Here is a 20,309-nt window from a genome sequence, read left to right on the forward strand (position 1 = left end):
TTTTGGTGTTGTTTGGTCTTTCCACTTTCTCCTGTTCCCCTTTCTGTGCCTGATGCTTCCCAGTGCTTTCATTTCTTCTCAGAAATGCCCTGAGTTTTTCTTTTCTTTTGAAGCCTCAGATTCGTGCAAACAGATAAACTGTGCAAGCAAACATTTAAAATTTTGACTCCAGGTTTATTGGGAAGCAATCTGAAAAGCATGTGCTGTTGAAAATTTACAATTGCTTTCTTTTCTTTTCCAGTAAAGGTGTGTCAGGAATTTAACCATCTCTCTCTCTCTCTCTCTCTCTCTCTCTCTCTCTCTCTCTCTGTGTGTGCATATGTGTGTGCATATCCATTTTTCTTTTGATGCCTGAGATTTGCACAAAACTGGAAAACTGCACGAGCAAAAAACCCTAGCCATAGATATTCTTTCAAAACCCCCGATTTTCATAAAACCAGAAAATTGCACAAGCAAATTTACAATTGTCTGACTGTGCTTTTGCACATTTCATGGGTCAGGATATTTGGGGTTTTTGGGGGGAAGGTGCAAGTGCACCTTTCTGCACGCAGGCTATCTGAATTTTATTGGCAGAACAGACTCAACAAATGAGACGATGGGGAAACACAGAAGGGAGTGCCTAGTGGCATGAGTGGGGAAAACCTACGTTGATCCTCATATACAGTAATAATAATAATAATAATAATAATAATAATAATAATAATAATAATAAATTTTATTTATATCCCGCCCTCCCCAGCCGAAGCTGGGCTCAGGGCGGCTAACAACACTAAAATACAAATTCAAATACGTGCAGGTGTGGACTCCTCTGGTCTGATTCAAATGGGGAAAGAGTGGATAAACAGCAAAAGAATGCTCAAGTGTGGTCAAGCCCTTGGATCAAATTGATGCATTTAAAATTTTTATTTAAGATACTGGTTAGCTGCTCTTCCGTCAACGCTTCCAGAGAAAATAATAAAGCAACCACACACATGTAATTGTTTTGTATTATTGTAACAGACCACTGCAGATAAAACGTGTTGTGCACAGACATGTGAGCTTTGGGGTAACACAGAACGCTTGGACGAAATGTTGTGAGATGAACATAAGGAAATCAACAGCCCCATATGCTTTGCTCTGCTGTTACTCCTCCTCTCCCTGCAGTCCTGAGTATTTCTGTCCGAAATCGATGCCCCCTTTTGACCGCCTTTGGGCTGTTCCTGCAGGGCAGGATTTCACCTTTGAGGATCAGGGTGGGGGTGCAGAGCGAGATTCCCAAGGATGCCTGGAGAGCAGCAATCCTACAAGGCTGTCCTGAGGTACTTCCAGGGCAAGACCACCTGCTCTGCAACTCTCCCTGCCTCTTTCTGCTTGCTTATCTCCCACATAAACATGCTGGTGGATGCTGGGATGTTAATGGAGTTTATTAGCCACCACCCGTCTTTGCAAGAGCTCTCCTTTTGCAGCTTAACCCATAACAAAGTCAGCTGTGTGAAGGGGAGGAGGAAGAGGAAAGGGCAGGAGAAATATGTCCTGTTTATGTCTTGGGAACTCTGGGTTTCTCTTGACTGCCCAGTGCCACGGCACGCTCTCTCTCAAATACTGCTCAGTGCGAAATATCTTTGGGGCCAACTCTCAAATGCAAACTGTAGGTCTACCAGGCACTGTGAAAGTTCAGCTATGGAGGAGGATGAAGGAGCCTGCAGAAACACTTGTGGATATGGGCCAATATTTGAGCGTTCAGTGAATAAATATCTAGACTAGCCTCCCCCAACATGGTATTTTGCAGATGCTCAGGACTACAATTCCCACTGGGAGTTGTCGTTCAAAACAACTGAAGGGTACTAGGTCAGGGAAAGGGAAAGGTAAAGGGACCCCTAACCATTAGGTCCAGTCGTGGCCGACTCTGGGGTTGCGGCGCTCATCTCGCTTTATTGGCCGAGGGAGCCGGCGTACAGCTTCCAGGTCATGTGGCCAGCAGGACTAAGCCGCTTCTGGCGAACCAGAGCAGCGCACGGAAATGCCGTTCACCTTCCCGCCGGAGTGGTACCTATTTATCTACTTGCACATTGACGTGCTTTCGAACTGCTAGGCTGGCAGGAGCAGGGACCGAGCAACGGGAGCTCACCCCATCGCGGAGATTCGAACCGCCGACCTTCTGATCAGCAAGTCCTAGGCTCTGTGGTTTAACCCACAGCACCACCCATGTCCTAGGAAACTCTACATCAAAAGATCAAAAGCCATGGAGGAGAATCTAGGGGAGCAAATTTCAGTTCAGCTGCAGCGCCCACCTTCTTTTGTGAGTAAACACTGAGCAATCAGAAGCTGCAATGCGGTTTATTTACTCAGAAATATATCCTGTAGGACTTGCTTTCAGGGAAATATGCATAGGATTGGACCCAAAGGGAGTGAGGGGGCCTACAAAATGGAAATGCTCCTTTGACCATAGCCCACCTGAGTAACAGTCACCTAGGGCAGGGGCTAAAGGTCTGTGTGTCTTTGAATAAGATGATCCTGAGTTCAAAACTTAATTCTGCCATGAGCTCAGAGACAGACCATAGATAGGCTGCTACTCTATCAGTCTAAGTTCCCACCTACAAGATTGCAAGGTTAATACTAGATTCCAAGCCAATAATGTGATTTCTTTAACGGGCATTTGATATATAATTTGGATGAGATGCCCAACAAACAGGGCGATAATTGGCTCGTTTGCTAGGCTCACCCTTCTTAAAGAAAGGAATGACTATGCTAATATTCCACTGAGAAGGAAAGTGACCACTATTTATGTAAATAGAGTTGCAAGGATAGATACCCATCAATTGCAGGCTGCCTTATACACTTCTCCAATGATTCCACCTTCCCATTTTTCAGAGTAGAGATTATTTCACAGATTTCACTAAGAGTCACAATGTCCTAGACTGGAAGACTTCCCTCTATATTAACAGTGGTGTTGGTGGGGCTATTATCTGAATATTGTTTCATAATAGGATCTTAGGCAATGAGTTCATTGAACAGCTCTCAGAAATGGGTCTCCCAGGGACATTAGGGGATAAAGGCTGTGAATACTGCCCTACCTTGCCAGGCTGTTGTGCGGATCATTGAACTAATGGCATAGGAAGTCCTTTAAAGGCTCTAAAATGCCATGCAAAGCCTGTGAAATGTTATGCTGTTGTTTCAATGAACGTCTGAGCCGCTTCCAAGCTACAAATAAAGCGAAGTTTGTGATGAACGTCATCTATAACCCAAGTGGTTTTATTTCTCTGGGTTCCACACCCCCTGACGATGGACGTGCTACCGACTCCTCGTGACAAACTGTGGCTTCACCGAAAACCTCCTGCTGCTTCCAGACCCTCTTCAGATTATTATTTGCTCACAACGAATGTCCATGTCAGTGCAAGTTAAATAATAGACTCCAGTTGCTGAGATCCTTGGACAACCGACACTCTATAAATATAGATTACCTTATAGATTATGTGCCACCGGATAAGAAGAGGCCCAGCCGTTTCCCTACAAAGTGTCAGAAGGGAGAATTATCCGCAGAAGGTGCTTTTAGGGTGGCTGGGCTAATCCACTGTCCCCTCTTTCCTTCCTTGCGACTCTTAACATCCAGTTTCTAAGGCTTTGCCGATGCATTTGCAGCCCTGAATTTAGCTTCCAGCTAAACAGATTGGCTTTACGCACAGGTGTAGCATGGGATGTGTTGGTTTAGGGCCTTAGGTTTTTTTGGTTTTCATTTTTGGCAACTTTGCTGTGTTACATGTGCATTCCATGGCTGTAATTCTCCTTTGTCAATTTTTTTTTTATTTGGGAAACTTTAAGAAAACGTTTTAGTTTCCTGCTAATTTTGTTGCTTTGAATGTATACTTTATGTTTGACTTTCTTCAGTAATGTTTTATTCTGGATTGTTTCAATTGGATTTTGTGTATTATATACTATGATGTTAGCTGCCCTGAGCCTGGTTTGGCTGGGGAGGGCGGGATATAAATAAAATATTCTCATTCTTATTCTTATGGACAGGTAGTAAATGAGGTATTTTGAGAGGCATAATTTTATCCTAGCACGGGAGATGGTAGGAAGTCTCTCGCGCAGCACAAAGTTACACTGTGGAACTCCCTCCCACAGGAGGCCGCCAACCCAGATGGCTTTAAAAGAGGATGGGACAAATTCGTGGAGGACGAGAGGGCTATCAATGGCTACTAGCCAGCATAGCTCTGCTCTGTCTCCACGGCTGGAGGCAGCATAGCTTGTGTTCGCACCTGTGTTCGAATCCTGCTCGCTGGTCTCAAACAGGCATCTAGTTGGCCCCTGTGAGAACAGGACACAAGATTCCGTGGGCCTTGGGCCTCATCCAGCAGGCTCTTCCTTTCTTCTGCATGCCAAGCAGATGTTCCACCACCAAGCCAGGGCCCTCTACGTGCCACCAGACTACAGCTCCCATCACCCTTGACCACTGACTCTGCCAGCCTGGACTGATGGGGTTTGGAATGCAAGGGCTAACTGCCACAGGTCCCCCACATGAAAAGGTAAAGGGACCCCTGACCATTAGGTCCAGTCACGGCCGACTCTGGGGTTGCGGCGCTCATCTTGCTTTACTGGCTGAGGGAGCCAGCGTACAGCTTCCGGGTCGTGTGGCCAGCATGACTAAGCCGCTTCTGGCGAACCAGAGCAGCGCACGGAAACGCCGTTTACCTTCCCGCCGGAGCGGTACCTATTCATCTACTTGCACTTTGACGTGCTTTCGAACTGCTAGGTTGGCAGGAGCAGGGACTGAGCAACGGGAGCTCACCCCATCGCGGGGATTTGAACCGCCGACCTTCTGATCGGCAAGTCCCAGGCTCTGTGGTTTAACCCACAGCGCTATCCGCAACCCTCCCCCACATGTACCAAGAGTTTAAAAAGTGGAGGGCAGAGGTCCTTTGCTACTGGACTCCACTTCGCTTGGAAAGGTTTGCTTGTTGTTCCACCTTTCTAGGAGAAAATCAAACTCAAGTGGCTTATGATGCAAGTGACTGCTTTGGAATAAAATTAGGGGACTATCAGCTTTCACAGAGGTGGCTCTGGTTTTTTAGAGGAGTCACAAAATCCACCCGGGATTGTCAGTATTTGCGTGTTGATGGAAGGAGAGAAGGAAGCTTCTTCCGCCCAGGTATAAGGTGCGCCCAGGGAGTCTCGGCCGGCTAGTCCGTCGGTGATCTACTCTCTGGAGCAATTTCCCCCTCGGGCGATCCGCCAGCCCAGCCCAGCCGGCCCCCTGCCATTTATCACACCCTTTGACGTGTTGTTAGCAAATGGGGATCTCTCGGCTGCTGGGGGTGGGGAAGAGGAGGAGGAGGAAGGGGTCAGTCTTGCTTCTACTGCCACTTGTTGCAAAGTGGGGGGGAGGAGTAGGAGGAAGAGGAGGGCAAAAAACAGGACCCCCCCTCCGCCCGCCTCTCCGATCTCGCCCAGGATCCGAATCCAGAGAAATATTTCGGACGCATCTGACACATGCCTCGAGGGGGGTGGGAGGAGGGGGAGGGGCAGACCCCCAACCACCCTCCCCGGACCAACCCCGAACGCCAGCGCGGAGGTCTCGATTAAAATTACATTCAGGCGGCCAGGCGGTCGCCCTCCCTCCCTCGCTTCCCACACACACGCCACCCCCCCCCCGTCGAGTTTGAGTCCATTTTTTCGCCCAGCGCGGCCAGGTGCGCAACGGAGAGGCGAAGGATGGGCGAAAACACCCGCGTCGCCACCAAATCCGCCCTGGTAAGCGGCGCCGGGTCAGCACCCCTCGTACCCCCCCCCGGGCGGGCGGGGGGGCGGGCGGCGATTCGGTCCCGGACTCCCCACCGCGCGGGTGGAGTTTGGAAGGAGTTTGTTTGCTTGTTTTAACGGGTGGGAGGGGGGGAGTCAGCGTCGGGTTACTGAGAAAGCCAACTTCTGGAGGGCTTCACGTGTGTGTGTCCCCCCCCCCTCCGTCTCCAGCCTCTCCTGTCCAGTTTAATTCTTTTGACGGGGGGGGGAGGAAAGGTTCTCCCCCGCTTTCCTTGTGAAGTTTCCGCGCGCGCGCTTCTCGACGGCACCGTGGGTGGGTCCCCAAGCGGACGCTCCCGGGCGGCTTCCTTCCTTCCTGACCCCCCCCCCCACCCCTCGGTCAGTCCCACGCCCTGGGCTCCTTCCCCTTCCCACGCCGGCGCCCTTCGGGGACCATCTTCCCTTTCCTCCGCCCTCCCTTCTCCCCCCCTCCCGCCCCGTCTCCTTTTCTTCCTCCTCGGCTCCTTCGTCCTTTCTTCCTTCTGACGCCCCCCTTCCCCGTTTCTTTCTCCCTCTCTCTCTCTTTTTCCAGGCTGCCGCCGCCTTCTCCTCGCCGTCGGCGTCGTCGGCTCCGTCGTGCTCGCCGGGGCGCGGCGCGGGCGCCGCCGGGGGGCTCCGGCTGGAGGCGGTGATGGAGAACCTGCAGCGGGCGCAGGCGGCGCGCCTCGAGGAGAAGCTGCGCCGCGCCCAGGCAGCTCCGGCCCGGAGCAGCCCCGGCGGCGGCCCCCACCCCCAGGCGCTCCCGGCCGGGCAGCCGCCTCCGTTGCGCGCCTCGCAGCCGCCGCCTCCGCACCCCGCCGCCGCCGGAGCCTGCCCGACGGCCACCCCGCTGGCGCTGCGCCCCTTCCCGGCCGCCGGGCGCTGCGCGGGGCTGCTGCCCTCGGGGCGAGCGCTCCCTCTCCCTCCGCCGCGCCCCGCGCCGGATCCGGCCGCCGCCCGCCGCCGCCCCGAGGAAGAGGAGGAGGAGGAGGGCGGTGGCGGCGGCGAGGACGACGACGAGGAGGAAGACGACGAGGAGGAAGCGGAGGACGACGAGCCGGACGACGAGGACCGAGGCGCCGCCGCCGCCACCGCGCCCCGACACGCGCCGCGCCTCGCCTCGCCGCCGCTGCCCCCGGCGCCGCAACAGCCCCACGAATGGACCTACGAAGAGCAGTTCAAGCAGGTAGGCAGCAGGACCCCCAGATCTCGGTGTCATTAACCCCCCCCATGCAAGTGTGCGCCCCTCGACGGGACCCCCAAGGTGCTTTTATGCTGACTCTAAAAAAGACGCCTCCCTCGCATCGCAATTGCGCCCCCAGATTTCCTCGTTGCCCAGCTGCGCCCTCGGAGCTGCCAGAGGGAAAACTTTGGCGCTGACATCTCATTATCCGGTGGCTTAGAGATCTTTTGGATCCTCCGCAAAGGGGCAAATGAGCCCCAATTTCTTCCTCTCCCACTCTCTGGCCTGCCTCACAAACTGGCCATCAATCTCTCAGTTCTTTTTAATTCTTTCAAAGATACGTAATCTTTCCCCATTAGCTGCTTCCCCCACCACACTCTGACAACAGTTCCCTTTATTTCCAGTGCCCCGGGTCATGTGGCCGGAAAAACAACGAATAACCCCCATGAGGACTAGCCTCCTTAGGGACTGTGGTCTTGTGACAGTTGTAGGTGGGGTAGTGGAAATGGGGAAATTGGGTGGGTGGAAGGAATGCAATGGAGTATCCTGGAAAAGAGCTTGGCTGACAAGGACACTCTTAGGTTGTCAGTCCTGTTTGTATGTATTGTTACCAAATGACCAAGTGGGCAGGGTTTTCTAGGTCCTGGTGTGCAAGAATCCTGACCTCCCCTCCAGTTGTTAAAGTTTGTAGGGCTGGAGAAATATTTTGAAATGTCGAGACAGCAGCGCCGCATTCTTAAGAGCCCGTGCTCTAATTCTGGGGTGCCAAAAGTTCAAGGCTGCTTCCAACCTGTATCTCAAACCCGTTAGGAAGGATCCAGCAGCACCAATCTGCCAGTCTCTGAAAATATAGTTTGGTTCATTTGCAAGCCTCTTGAGAGCTGACCCCAAATTCCTCCTTTTGCCCCTGTTCATTCCATCTTCTTTCCAAACCTTTGCATTAGCTTCCCAAATAGCCCCCAGTGCCTGCCAGAATCCAGCAATACGCTGCCGATTTATTCTCAAATCAATTTTCTTTCCCCTCGGTATTCTACCCCCTGTATATACCCTCTCCATGGATGTTTCAAGTTTTGCAATGTCTCCTTGTTGCCTTAAATGTGCCAATTCTCATATATAGAACCAGGGCATCAAATAAAGTTCTCTTTGAGACAGAACCGCTTGTACCTCCGCAGGTAGCTGTTAGGGCGGTTTCCCTGAAAAAAACAATTCCTCTCACTGTTTTATGTCAAGGCTGAGCTACAGCTAAAGTTGTTTTTGGGGTGGTGGAATCTTGGATTTTTAACCAACTATTTCAGTTGGTGTGGTGTAGCGTTTAGAGTGTCTGACTAGAACCCTGGAGACCAGGGTTCAAATTCCCAATCAGCCATAAAATTCACCAGGTAACTTTGGTGGCAGTCCCTCACGCTTGGCCTAACCTACCTCACAGGGTTGTTGTGGAGATAGATTAGGAGGGAGGTAGAACCATGTACCATGAACCTTGAGCTCCTTGGAGGGGAAAAAGTGGAACAGAAATGCCATAAATGAATTTTGGGCAGTTTAAAACCACCGTATCCAATGCTGCTCATGGGGAGTTTTGCCTGTGTAGCAAACTCCCCCCTCCTCTTCTTCCCTTGCGCACCCCCAAAATCTGTTTCGGAGGATCCCCCAAACCCCTGGAACAGATTTTGGGGGTGCATAAGAGGTTTCAGGAGAGAGGGAAGGAAAGTTTTGTTGGCCAATGAGTCTCCGGCACAAGTAGAACAGCAGCAGCGTTCACCATGACCCTTCGCTTCTTGTCTCTCCTTCTGCAGACAGTGGCATGTTTGATTATTCATTTCCCTTCTTTGGGGATACATTCAGATATCTGAAAACAACTGCTGTTTCTACTCCCTCTTTGCACTTTTCCCCGGGTTCCTAGAGCTTCCTTTCAGGAGGGATGTTTTGCCCCCGAGAACGTCCCAATTCCCAAAGCGCTCTTGTTCTCCTTTACCCTTCCTCCGCCAGAAGGATTGGGTACTATAACTGTTGAGTCGGAAGGGGTCTCCAAGGGTCATCCAGTCCAACCCCCTGCAATGCAGGAATTGCAGTGAAAGCATCCCTGACAGATGGCCACCCAACCTGTGTTTGAAAACCTCTGTCCCACGTGCTCCTTCCAGACTGGGTCCATGTTGCTCTGTCCGGACTGCTGCTAGAATTCTATAGCAGCCTCCAGATGTTTCCAGCTGCTGATGCATGCTGTACCCCAAAATCTCTGCAGGGCATCAGGTTGGGGAAGGCAGTCCTATAAAGTAGGGGAGATGAATTAACATGCAACAAGGGGAAGGGACATGGGACATCCCCCATCACACTTTTCCCACTGCATAGGAAATTGCCTTCTGTTGGTCCATCTACCTTCATGCTGTCTGCGTCGACTTGGCAGTGTCTCTCTTCAGTTTTCCCCACTTCCTCCTTGGAGGTGCCCGGACTCGAACCTGGGACCTTCTGCATGCAAAGCAGATGCTCTTCCACTGAGCCAGGCAGCCCACAATGGCAAGCTGGTTTCTCCTGGTTTCTTGCTGCCTCCATCTGTGGAGGGCAGAGCGTAGTGATTGCGGCTGCTGGCCATTGAGAGTCCTCTCCTCCATGAATTTGCCCATTGCTTTTTAAAAAGGACTGGGCAACTTTGCCTCTTGTGGCAGTGAGTTCCATAGTTTAACTATGAACTGTGTGAAGGTGCTTTTCTCTCAGCCAGGCCGGCTTGTGGCATTGGAGCTGTCTCGAGGGCGAAATGATGCCAGGGGGGCAGAGTGCGTTGGTCACCATTCCTGTCCCCCACCCAAATGCTAAATTTATAATTTAAATCAGGTCCTCCCCATGCATGCGTTTTATTTTTATTTTTTTAAAAAAATATTCCATTTTAACAAAGTAACAATTTCACAATGTCTGGCATCTGTCTATCTATCTAATCTCAATTTGGAAAATGCATAGCAAATAAGGAACATTTCTGATCGAGATACACATGCATTTTTATACATGGTTGCGATGTGCCTGTATTTAAAGAGTCAGCCCTGCCGCCATCATGCCTGGTTTTTTTTTTTGCCCCATCGTTTGGGAAGAAACAATTGCCCAGAGGACCTCTACAGTCACTCAGGAGCTTTCCAGAGCATAGCTGTCAACTTTCCCCTTTTCTTGCGAGGAATCCTATTCGGAATAAGGGAATTTCCCTTAAAAAAAGGGAAACGTTGACAGCTGTGTTCCAGAGTTAGAGCTGGAAGGTAGTTTATGCCAGGGATGGGCAGACTTCAGGCTTGAGGGGTCAACTTTGTTTTCCCCCCCCATTAGAACCCCCAAATCTACCAGCCAGATCCTGTTGCAAATATCTCACACTTAGAATGAAAGAATTCTGAACTTGGGGACTTGTTTTGTGCTTGGGAACGGAACTGAGCTATCGGTTCTTTCATGCGTAAATCCATTTCTGGCTATTTCAAGCGTCCTTCGTTTCACCAGCATAATTTGGTTGGGAGGTGGTCATTTCGTTGTTACTATTGTTGAACAGCTGGAAGTCAGAATTCCTTGCTGATCTACTGTATATCACTCAGGGAGCTACCAGTAGAGAGGGAGAGAGATTATCTTTTGCTCACCACTAAGCTGCACCCATTGCCTTCTTGCTCCTATCTGAATTCACGTTTGGGGAAGATTGCGCCCCTCCATATCCCGAATCTGCCAGACCTGTAATTACGATTACTTTTTCCTGGAGCTGCTTCCGCAGACCCCGTTCTCATGGTGGGATGGAGGAGGAAGGAGCTGGCTTTCGGGGATAATTTAGGATTTGTCAAAACCTGTGATGCGTCAAGAGGGAAGAAGCTGATTCCCGTGGCTTGATTCCTGGTTTGGCAGAGCTTGGGAAACAGTACTGGAATCGCTTGGCGGTTCTGCCAAATGATTGCGACTCCGCTCTTGGAAGAGACCTGTTTCCGTTATCCTAGAAACACACACAAAAAAGCTTCCTTTTAGCTGGGTTGGCACCATGATCCGGGACACGCTCGAGAGAATCCACAGCACTTAACTTCCATTGCAATTCAGATCTTAAGGGTGGTAAAAAATTACAAACCACTTGGGTTTTCTATCCTTAGAACAGTGTGCAGGGATGGCTGTCCCAGGACATCGCAGAGCTGGACTCCCTGGACCGATCTGGTTGAGTTCGTCCAGGCATGGGCAAGGATTACGGGCACATCCTTCATGTATAATAATAATAATAATAATAATAATAATAATAATAATAATTTCTCATTGGTGTTGCAAATTGTGTTCCCGGTATTTTCAGTGCTTTGTCCATCAAGGTGTGTGTGTCCTCCTTATATTTAGCGCTTCCTTCCCATGTTTTGTTTTCGGGTGTAACTAAGCCCCTTTGCGACTGCCTTCTTCTTCCTCCTCCCCACCGCATTCATCTGATGAAGTAGACTGTTGCCTGCGAAGAAGAAAGGAACCAGTTTGGGTGGCTTGAGATGTTGCATGTTCTCTTTGTCGGAAAGACGACGCGGTGTGCAGATTGTCTGTCGCTTGTTACAAAGCGTTGGTTTCCAGCTCCTTCATACGTGGCGGCGCATTAAACAAAGCGCATGCCAAAGGGCTCTTAGTTTCTAAGGGATCGGGGTGCTTTCTGTCCGCCTTGTATGAAATACTTAAAGATCAAGACACTGGAGAATTTCAGGGTTTCTCTTGCGGCAAAATGAATCTGCGTGCCTGCTTAACTTTGCTGAGGATGTTCAACAGGGCCTTGGTTTGTGCTTCGCAGAATGTTTTGAGTGTAAATCTTTTCTGAACCAGCATGCTAGCATTTGTCAGATCAGCCCGGCGGCCAGTTGATTGATGGTCCAGCCCCAAACGCCTTCTGCCTTCTTGTGCCAAGAATAGCTTGCACGTTCTCTTCCTGAATGCAGCGACCGGACTTCAGAGCTCTGCGCATCTTTCTAGCCACGAGGAGCACAGTGTGTGGCCTCTTGTTGGGAGCTTCAGTTGGAGCAGGGAAGTTATTTATAAAGCCTTTCCTAAATAGAAACTTGTGAAATGTTGGCACATTTATCCATAAATTTGTCTTAAGACACTAGCCGCTGTGCCTCAGTTTTCCTAACGTAAACACAACCCCGGGTGAGCACCTGGAGCCCCCTGAAATCTTGCTACCGCTCGGAAGAGGGACCAGTGTTAGAAACTCAGATATCTAAGATACACACCAGATGCCACCTTAAATCTAGGTTATGGTCGCCACAACGGAATGTCTGGGGGTACCTTCCAATTCTATGATCTCAACTACAGTCATACCTTGGGTTACAGATGCTTCAGGTTTCGTTTTTCCGGGTTATGGACCACCGAAACCTGGAAGTACTGGAACAGGTTACTTCTGGGTTTCGGCGGTCGCACATGTGCAGAAGCGCTAAATCACACTTTGCGCATGTGCAGAAGTGTCGAATCGCAACCTGTGTGCATGCAGACACGCTAACCCATGCTTTGCGCATGCTCAGAAGCATCGAATCGCAACCTGTGCGTGTGCAGACACGCTAAATCATGCTTTGTGCATGCGCGGAAGCATCAAATCGCAACCTGTGTGTGTGCAGACGTGCTAAATCATGCTTTGCACATGTGCAGAAGTGCCGAATTGCAACCCGTGCATGCACAGATGCGCCGCTGTGGGTTGTGGCCGCTGCGGGTTGCGAACGTGCATCCCGCACAGATCACGTTCGCAACCGGAGCATCCACCGTCCATCGCTTGACTGTAACTTGCTTTTACAACAATTCACTTGCCCCAATATGCAAGGAGAAAAACACACAGTGGAAATGGAAAAAAGGTATTAACTATGGACTAAAACAGAGGATTTCAAACTGTGGTCACCAACCAGGTGCTCAGAAATCTCCATGTAGCCGCAACTGGACTCATGCCAGTAGCAAAATACGGCTGGGGAATTTTGAGCAACCTTCATAACAATAGGATTGCACAGATTCACGGAGGAGGAGGGGGCTATCGATGGCTACCAGCCTCAATGGCTCTGCACTGCTCTCCACAGCTAGAGGCAGCATTTTCTGGAAACCACAGGAGGGGAGAGGACTCTTGTGCTCAAATACTGCTTGCAGGTTTCCAATTGGGGCAGGAACAGGATGTTGGACTAGATGGGCCATTGGCCTGATCCAGTAGACTCTTGGGTAGCTCAGTGGCAGAGCACTCTGCAAACGAAAGGACTTTGCCCCAGTCCCTGATGTCTCCTCTGGGAAGCATCCCAGGAAGACATCAGAAACCAATGATCTACACCAGTCAGTATAGATCAGAGGTGGGCCATCCAGAGACAGTGGTGAGGGATGATGGGAGTTGTAGTTTAGCAACATCTGGAGGACCGCAGTTCCTTGTGCCAGTGCAGGCAGAGCTGTGCTACATGAAACAGCGATGTGATTCAGGATAAGGTGGCTTCCGATGTCTGTAAGAGATCTTATAGCATCAGATCTGCTAAAAAAGCTTTAGTGTTGGTTTATTGCAGTACCCTATCCATGCCAGTATTAGAAATTAGCATTTTGCAACTGGTGCGGGTCCAATTGTGACCATGTGGAGATCTCTGGATGCCAGGATGGTGACTGGGGAAAGCAAAATGTCATGTAGAGAAGGATCTGAAATAGTTTCATTGGAGCCTGAATTGGTTTTATTCTGGATTGTTTTATTTGATGTATTAATGTATTGTAAACTGCTGTGAGATTTATTTCTTTAAAATATAAAGTGGTATAGGAATGATAATAATAATAGTAGTACAGTCATACCTTGGATCTTGAACGCCTTGGCTCCCAAACGATTGAAACCCAGAATTGACTGTTCCGGTTTTTGAACGGTTTTCGGAAGCTGAACATCCGACGAGGCTTCTGATTGGCTGCAGGAGCTTCCTGCAGCCAATCAGAAGCTGCGCTTTGGTTTCCGAATATTTTGTAAGTTGAACGGACTTCCAGAGCGGATTCCATTCGACTTCCAAGGTACGACTGTAGTAGTAGTAATAATAAATCCATTTTTTTTTTAAAAAAGTCCCTAGACATTCTATTGTAGAGACAGTAACCTAGGTTTAAGGAGCCATTTGGCAATTAGATTGCATGAGTTTCTAACACTGCTGCAAACAGGCAAATCATGCGGCTGTTGTTTGGCTTCAGTCATTCACAACACCGGAAGAACACACAGTTAAAAGGTTGTAGGATCTGCTTCAGTTCCCCAATATGGATGCTGGGAGCTCAAGAAGCCTTCTATGGATGTTAAGAGGCAGCGAAGGTGACAATTCCCAGACGCCCCTTTTGCCTTCCACTAAAATTCCTGGTAGGAAACAAGTGCCCTTTGGAATTAAGGGATGGAGGCGGAAGATCCCTGCCTTGTTTATTCAAGGGAGAGAGAAGCTGAGCTGTTTGACGTGCTTGGGGGGAGATAAGGAGATGGAAGGGGCAGATAAGGGAATGGGGCTACCAGGCAGACACTGCCCCTTTCCCCAGAACAAGCTACCATTCCCCCTTCTCTCTCTCCTCTCACCCCACCCACATATTTGGCGATTTGCATGTGCAGCAGGAAGCCGTTGGAGTGATCCCAGGTTGCGCCACTGGAGTTGGCAGGGCACCCACGGGGTCATCTAGTCCAACCCCCAGAAGTGCTAAACAATTTGGGAAGGAACTTTGAGGTGCTGCCGCTCAGATGAATCGGAAGTGCTTTTGGCAGGTGGCGGCAGCGGGGGGCACACCTGTTGTGGCCCATTTTCGGGGTAGAAGAATCGGCAGGCACAGGAGGGGTTAAGCACCCATTGACGTGGGCTGTGGCTGAAATTTCCTGGGTGCTTTGTTTAGGAAGGGCCCTGGGTTGGGTGTGCGCTTCATGTGCACCCCCAAAGGAAGCAAAGCTTTTGGAAGCCTTTTCCTGAAACAGCTGTCATGAGGGGTAGGCCTGCCTGGACTACTGCAATGTGCTCTACGTGGGGCTACCTTTGAAGGTGACCCAGAAACTACAACTAATCCAGAATGCGGCAGCTAGACTGGTGCCTGGGAGCGGCCACCGAGACCATATAACACCAGTCTTGAAAGACCTACATTGGCTCCCAGTACGTTTCTGAGCACAATTCAAAGTGCTGGTGTTGACATTTAAAGCCCTAAACGGCCTCGGTCCAGTATACCTGAAAGAGCGTCTCCACCCCCATCGTTCTGCCCGGACACTGAGGTCCAGCGCCGAGGGCCTTCTGGTGGTTCCCTCACTGTGAGAAGCCAAGTTACTGGGAACCAGACAGAGGGCCTTCTCGGTGGTGGCGCCCACCCTGTGGAATGCCCTCTTGTCAGATGTCAAAGAGAATAACAACTACCAGACTTTTAGAAGACATCTGAAGGCAGCCCTGTTTAGGGAAGCTTTTAATATTTAATAGGTTGTTGTATTTTAGTGCTCTGTTGGAAGCCGCCTGGAGTGGCTGGGGAAACCCAGCCAGATGGGCAGTGTAGAAATAATAAATTGTTGTTGTTGTTGTTGCTGGGCTCAAGCGAGAGTTTGTTTCATGTTCCTTTTGCTTTTTAATTTGTACACCGCCTTTCTGCATCGCTACACACAAGGCAGCAGCTGAAAAGCCGCCAAAAAGGAACCAAGATATACGACAGAAGATCACCCATCGGTGACGAAACATAGCTGGCTACTTCAGTCTTGCAGATTGCTGGGAACAGGGGAAAAAAAGTTATTCCTCTCCTTTTAAATCCCTAGAAACGATCCTGGGCCATTTTTCCCCGCTAGGAAGGGAGGGCCTGTGGAATTGCATGCAAACAAATGTCTCTGTGAGATGGGCTGCTTGGGTGGCCGTTGCAGTCCCGGTTTACTGCATTATTTGTGGCTTTGAAGGAATTTTCTCCCAGATCGGATACTAACACACAGAGTGGCTGGCTGGCAGACTTGCTTGCTTGCTTGGGTTACCTGGGGCCATTTGCAGCAGTTTGTAGATCCTCTTGGATCCCGCGTAAGTCAGCAGATGGGGGTAGACCAGGGCCGGATTTTGGTTTGATGAGGTCCTCAGCTACTGAAGGACCAGGGCCCTTTCTATGTCCAGCTGTCCTTTGTCAACAACAAATTTTCGCTGTTTTTTGTGTTGAATATATGCTACATGGTAATTTAGGGACCTGTTGTTGTTGTTGTTTAGTCGTTTAGTCGTGTCCTCCTCTTCGTGACCCCCTGGACCAGAGCACGCCAGGCACTCCTGTCTTCCACTGCCTCCCGCAGTTTGGTCAAACTCATGCTGGGAGCTTCGAAAACACTGTCCCACCATCTCGTCCTCTGTCGTCCCCTTCTCCTTGTGCCCTCCATCTTTCCCAGCATCAGGGTCTTTTCCAGGGAGTCTTCTCTTCTCATGAGGTGGCCAAAGTATTGGAGCCTCAGCTTCAGGATCTGTCCTTCCAGTGAGCACTCAGGGCTGATTTCCTTCAGAATGGAGAGGTTGGATCTTCTTGCAGTCCATGGGACTCTCCAGAGTCTCCTCCAGCACCAGAATTCAAAAGCATCGATTCTTCGGAGATCAGCCTTCTTTATGGTCCATACTCTCACTTCCATACATCGCTACTGGAAAACCATAGCTTTAACTATACGGACCTTGGTCGGCAAGGTGATGTCTCTGCTTTTTAAGATGCTTATGCGTAAATCTGGCACTGGGCTGGACTGTGCTATCTTCAGGTGCAGCGGCTGGAGATGCTCCCTTGTCACCTGCTTCCCAGATTTCCGCAGTCCAGGCTCTGTCCTAGCTCCTGCCTGCATCTGTCCGCATTGCAGAAAGTCTGGCTAGTAGTGGGTTTAGCACATTTTGCCTTGACCAGAGTTCCAGCGTTCCCCCCCCCCCCAGTCCAGTTGTCTCTTGGGCACCCAAAGATGTAGGGCGGCCTTGCTGCAACCTGATGACCTCCTGACATTTTGGACCACAACAGCATGGCTGGAGGGCTGATGGGAATTGTAGTCCAGAGCATTCGGAGGGCACCCGTTTGGGGAAAGCTGGGGTAGTGTATCATCCCCTTCACCTGTGCAGAACATGCTTTTTTCCACTGTCCGACCTGAATTTGGCGCTTTTTACTGGAGTTGCCTAACCTGGGCAACGGATTTCGCAATGGGCCACTGTGCGAATTGAGTGTCGAAATTGTGAGCGGTTTTTTTGCGCAGGAGAGGAAATAAAGAGTGAAAAGGAGAAGCAGCTGCATTGTGGACTTACAAAATTTGTAAAAAAATACAAATACAAATAAGAGAGGCAACACTCAAATTCATTGGGCCTCAATGGATACACAAGGAATTCAAAAAGATGTATGTATCCCAGAATGGGATTGTTCATTTTGGTTGTAGAGAAATGTGTATTTGGAAGTCTACAGGGTTTCTTTATTGTAATTTTGGTTTGGTTTTAATAGTTTTTATGGTAATTGTAATTATGGTATAGTGTTTTAATAGATGTCATATATCCATATAGTTTAAAATCTGTCAGTGTTTTTTGTTTTTTTATTTTTTTTTAATTTTTTTATATTTTAAATGTTTTTTAATGATTGCTTTTTTCTAGGTTTTTAACGGTCCTTATTTTTATCTTTAAGCTGCCTTGAGTCTTGACAGGAGAAAAGGCAGCATATAGAATAATTAATAATTAATAATATCATTATTAAATTTGCAATTGCATGAAAGCTATGTAGAACTGTATTAGGAAGCCCATATTTCAAACCAGGAAGTTTTACATAATTGTGAAATTGTATAATTTTGCACTAACGCATACTTGCTTTGATGTTTGTGTACCTTATTGTTCGCGTTAGTAATTACTAACTTCTGAGGTTATGTAAAAATCACCTGCCAGCATCATCACCCTGCCTTTTCTTGCAAGAGGTTCAGGGCGCCATATCTATGTGTGCGTTTAGCGATCTCGTGGCATCCCGTGGATCTCAGCCCCATGGTGAGGACCACCCCCCTCGCTGAAAAGCAGCGTTGGGAAACAGGGGGAGATTTTCCGTGGAGATATTGCAGTCCTTTCCTTAATGCCACCTGCCGCGTCTCTTCTCAAAAGCCACCCTCCCCCTCAAGTCTGCTTTTTATCAATGAATCAGGGCCCATGTGTGTGTGTGTGTGGTCACTTTCGCTCACCATCCGCTGTCGCTCATCATTTCTGCCTGTCATTCTCACCTCGGACCTCCTGGTTTTCTCTCCTCGTATTTGGTGCAGCCTGAATTTCTGGCTCAGTTGAAATAACTCCTCGGGATCAGCCTTCGCACCCCGGTGCACTCTGGGTGTTCTGAACTGCAACCTGCGTTGGCTGCGGGGGGTGCCAGGAGTTGTAGCGCAGAGCGCCCGGTGGGCGCAAGGTTGTGGGTTGCCGCTTTGGACGATGGAGAAAATGTTGGCGCAGTAAATTGGTGACAAAGGCTCAGAACTGTTGAGTGGACCCGAGTGGTGGTATCTGGGGTTTGGGTGGGTTGGTGCCTGGAAGACACCCCCAGAGCTCTCTCTTCACCTCATGTGCAGCTGTGCCATGTTCCTGGGGGTGGAGAAGCTCTGGTTGATTTATGTCGTTCCCCCCCTTCTTCTTATTTTTTTTTAAACAACACAGGTTATTGCTAAATTGTATTTCGAAGTTTAAAATGTTGCATTACAGTTCGTTTCTCTTTTGCCATTTTTTAAACCGGTAAGCTGTGTTGCACACAGGCTTTTGCTCAGAAAAAATGCCCATTATTATTATTATTGGCATCGTTTTATTGTTTTTCTGTTTGTTAAACGCTTGTTGACTTCCCCCCCAAAAAACCCCAATCAAGCGCTATGTAAATTTCTATGAAATTAAACAAACAAACAAGATAAACAAAACGGCAAAAGCGGTCAATTTCATTCTCTCGTTCCAGCAGGCAATGGAATGCAGCGTTTGGTTTCAGAATAATTCAGGTTGTGTTTTTGTGTGTGTCCCCATTTGTGTGGGTTGTTTTCGGGGAAATCTCTTTCTGCTTCCGGCCTTTCGATTCTCTGCGCGTGTCTTTTCCAATGGGATTTTATTTGGCTTCGAGGATGTTCCCGCGAGCGTTCTCCTCCTTGCAACCCGCCCTGGGATTGAATTTAAGGAAAGAGCCAGCGAAAAGGGGCACAGACCGACTTAACAATCACCCCCCTCTCTGCCCCCCATCCCGTCCAGGTTTGATTTCCACCCCCCAGGTAAGGTGGCATCCTTTTCCCAGCCATCTCCAGCTCCTTCGCCTTGGCTGGGATCAGTGCAGTTACCCCCTGGCCCTCCCCACCCCCACCCCCTTTGTTGCATCGGAGGCCTTCCAGCCCTCCAAGCTGGGTAAATATTTGATAAGGAGGGAAGTGGCTTTTCCATTCGCCTCCCCTTCCCCCTTTCTCTCCCCGACCTTTGACCCCCTGACCTCAGCACATAAATCAGCTCTCCACCCCCCCTTCCCTCCGGCCCACTCCTCTTTATCCAGATCTACTGTCAGGAAGTGTCTGATGGAGGCAGCCCCACTTGGAATCTCGATGTGGGGCAGGGCGTGTTTGCATGTGGGTGCATTTGTAGGGCTGCGTTAATTTCTTCTCCTGCAGCCTTGCACTTAGGAAGTGTCAGTCGGAGAGAGAAAGAGAGAGGAGGACAGCTGATCTTCTGGTTTCATTATGGGATATTCCCCCCCCCCCCAAAAAAAGAAACCGTGGGCAGCCTTTGGAAAACTGAGCTTTGCAATGCAAAATTATAATTACGATTATGCATTTATTTATACAGTGGTACCTCGGGTATTTAATTCGTTCCAGAGGTCCGTTCTTAACCTGAAACTGTTCTTAACCTGAAGCACCACTTTAGCTAGTGGGGCCTCCCGCTGCTGCCGCGCCACAGCCGCGCGATTTCTGTTCTCATCATGAAGCAAAGTTCTTAACCCAAGGTACTTTTTCTGGGTTAGCGGAGTCTGTAACCTGAAGCGTATGTAACCTGAAGCGTCTGTAACCTGAGGTACCACTGTACAGTCATACATTGGGTTACAGACGCTTCAGGTTGCGCGTTTTCGGGTTACGGACATACTGAAACCCAGAAGTACCGGAATGGGTTACTTCCGGGTTTTGGCGCATGCACAGAAGCACTAAATCGCCCTTTGCGCATGCTCAGAAGCGCCAAATTGCAACCCGCGCGTGCGCAGATGTGGCGCTGTGGGTTGTGGACGCGCCTCCCGCATGGATCACGGTTGCAACCTGAGTGTCCACTGTACCCCCAAGTTTTCCCCTGATGGGACTCGAAATAAAACATTTCCTCCAAAGAGCAAACAAAAATATTTCCTATATTTGAAAGCTGAAGCGTTCAACATTCGCCTATGACCCACAGTGGAGAAATGGATGGTGGCACAGAGAAAGGCGAACAGTTTAAGAACAACACGGCCGCATAACATGGAACGTGCAATG

General features: G+C 49.5%; 1 protein-coding gene across 1 annotated transcript in view; it reads left to right on the forward strand.

Moving 5' to 3' along the window:
• The first annotated feature begins 5,444 nt into the window (after nucleotides 1–5,444).
• ARID3C (AT-rich interaction domain 3C) overlaps nucleotides 5,445–20,309 on the forward strand; it is a 115,698-nt gene continuing 100,833 nt past the window's right edge. Inside the window, exons 1-2 of the mRNA XM_083402943.1 lie at nucleotides 5,445–5,727; nucleotides 6,308–6,940. Coding sequence (XP_083259069.1) covers nucleotides 5,689–5,727; nucleotides 6,308–6,940 — 672 coding nt within the window. The 5' untranslated portion in view covers nucleotides 5,445–5,688. The remainder of the gene's footprint in view (nucleotides 5,728–6,307; nucleotides 6,941–20,309) is intronic.

This window comes from Podarcis tiliguerta, assembly GCF_965153285.1.
Source record: "Podarcis tiliguerta genome assembly, chromosome: 11".
NCBI lineage: Eukaryota > Metazoa > Chordata > Lepidosauria > Squamata > Lacertidae > Podarcis > Podarcis tiliguerta.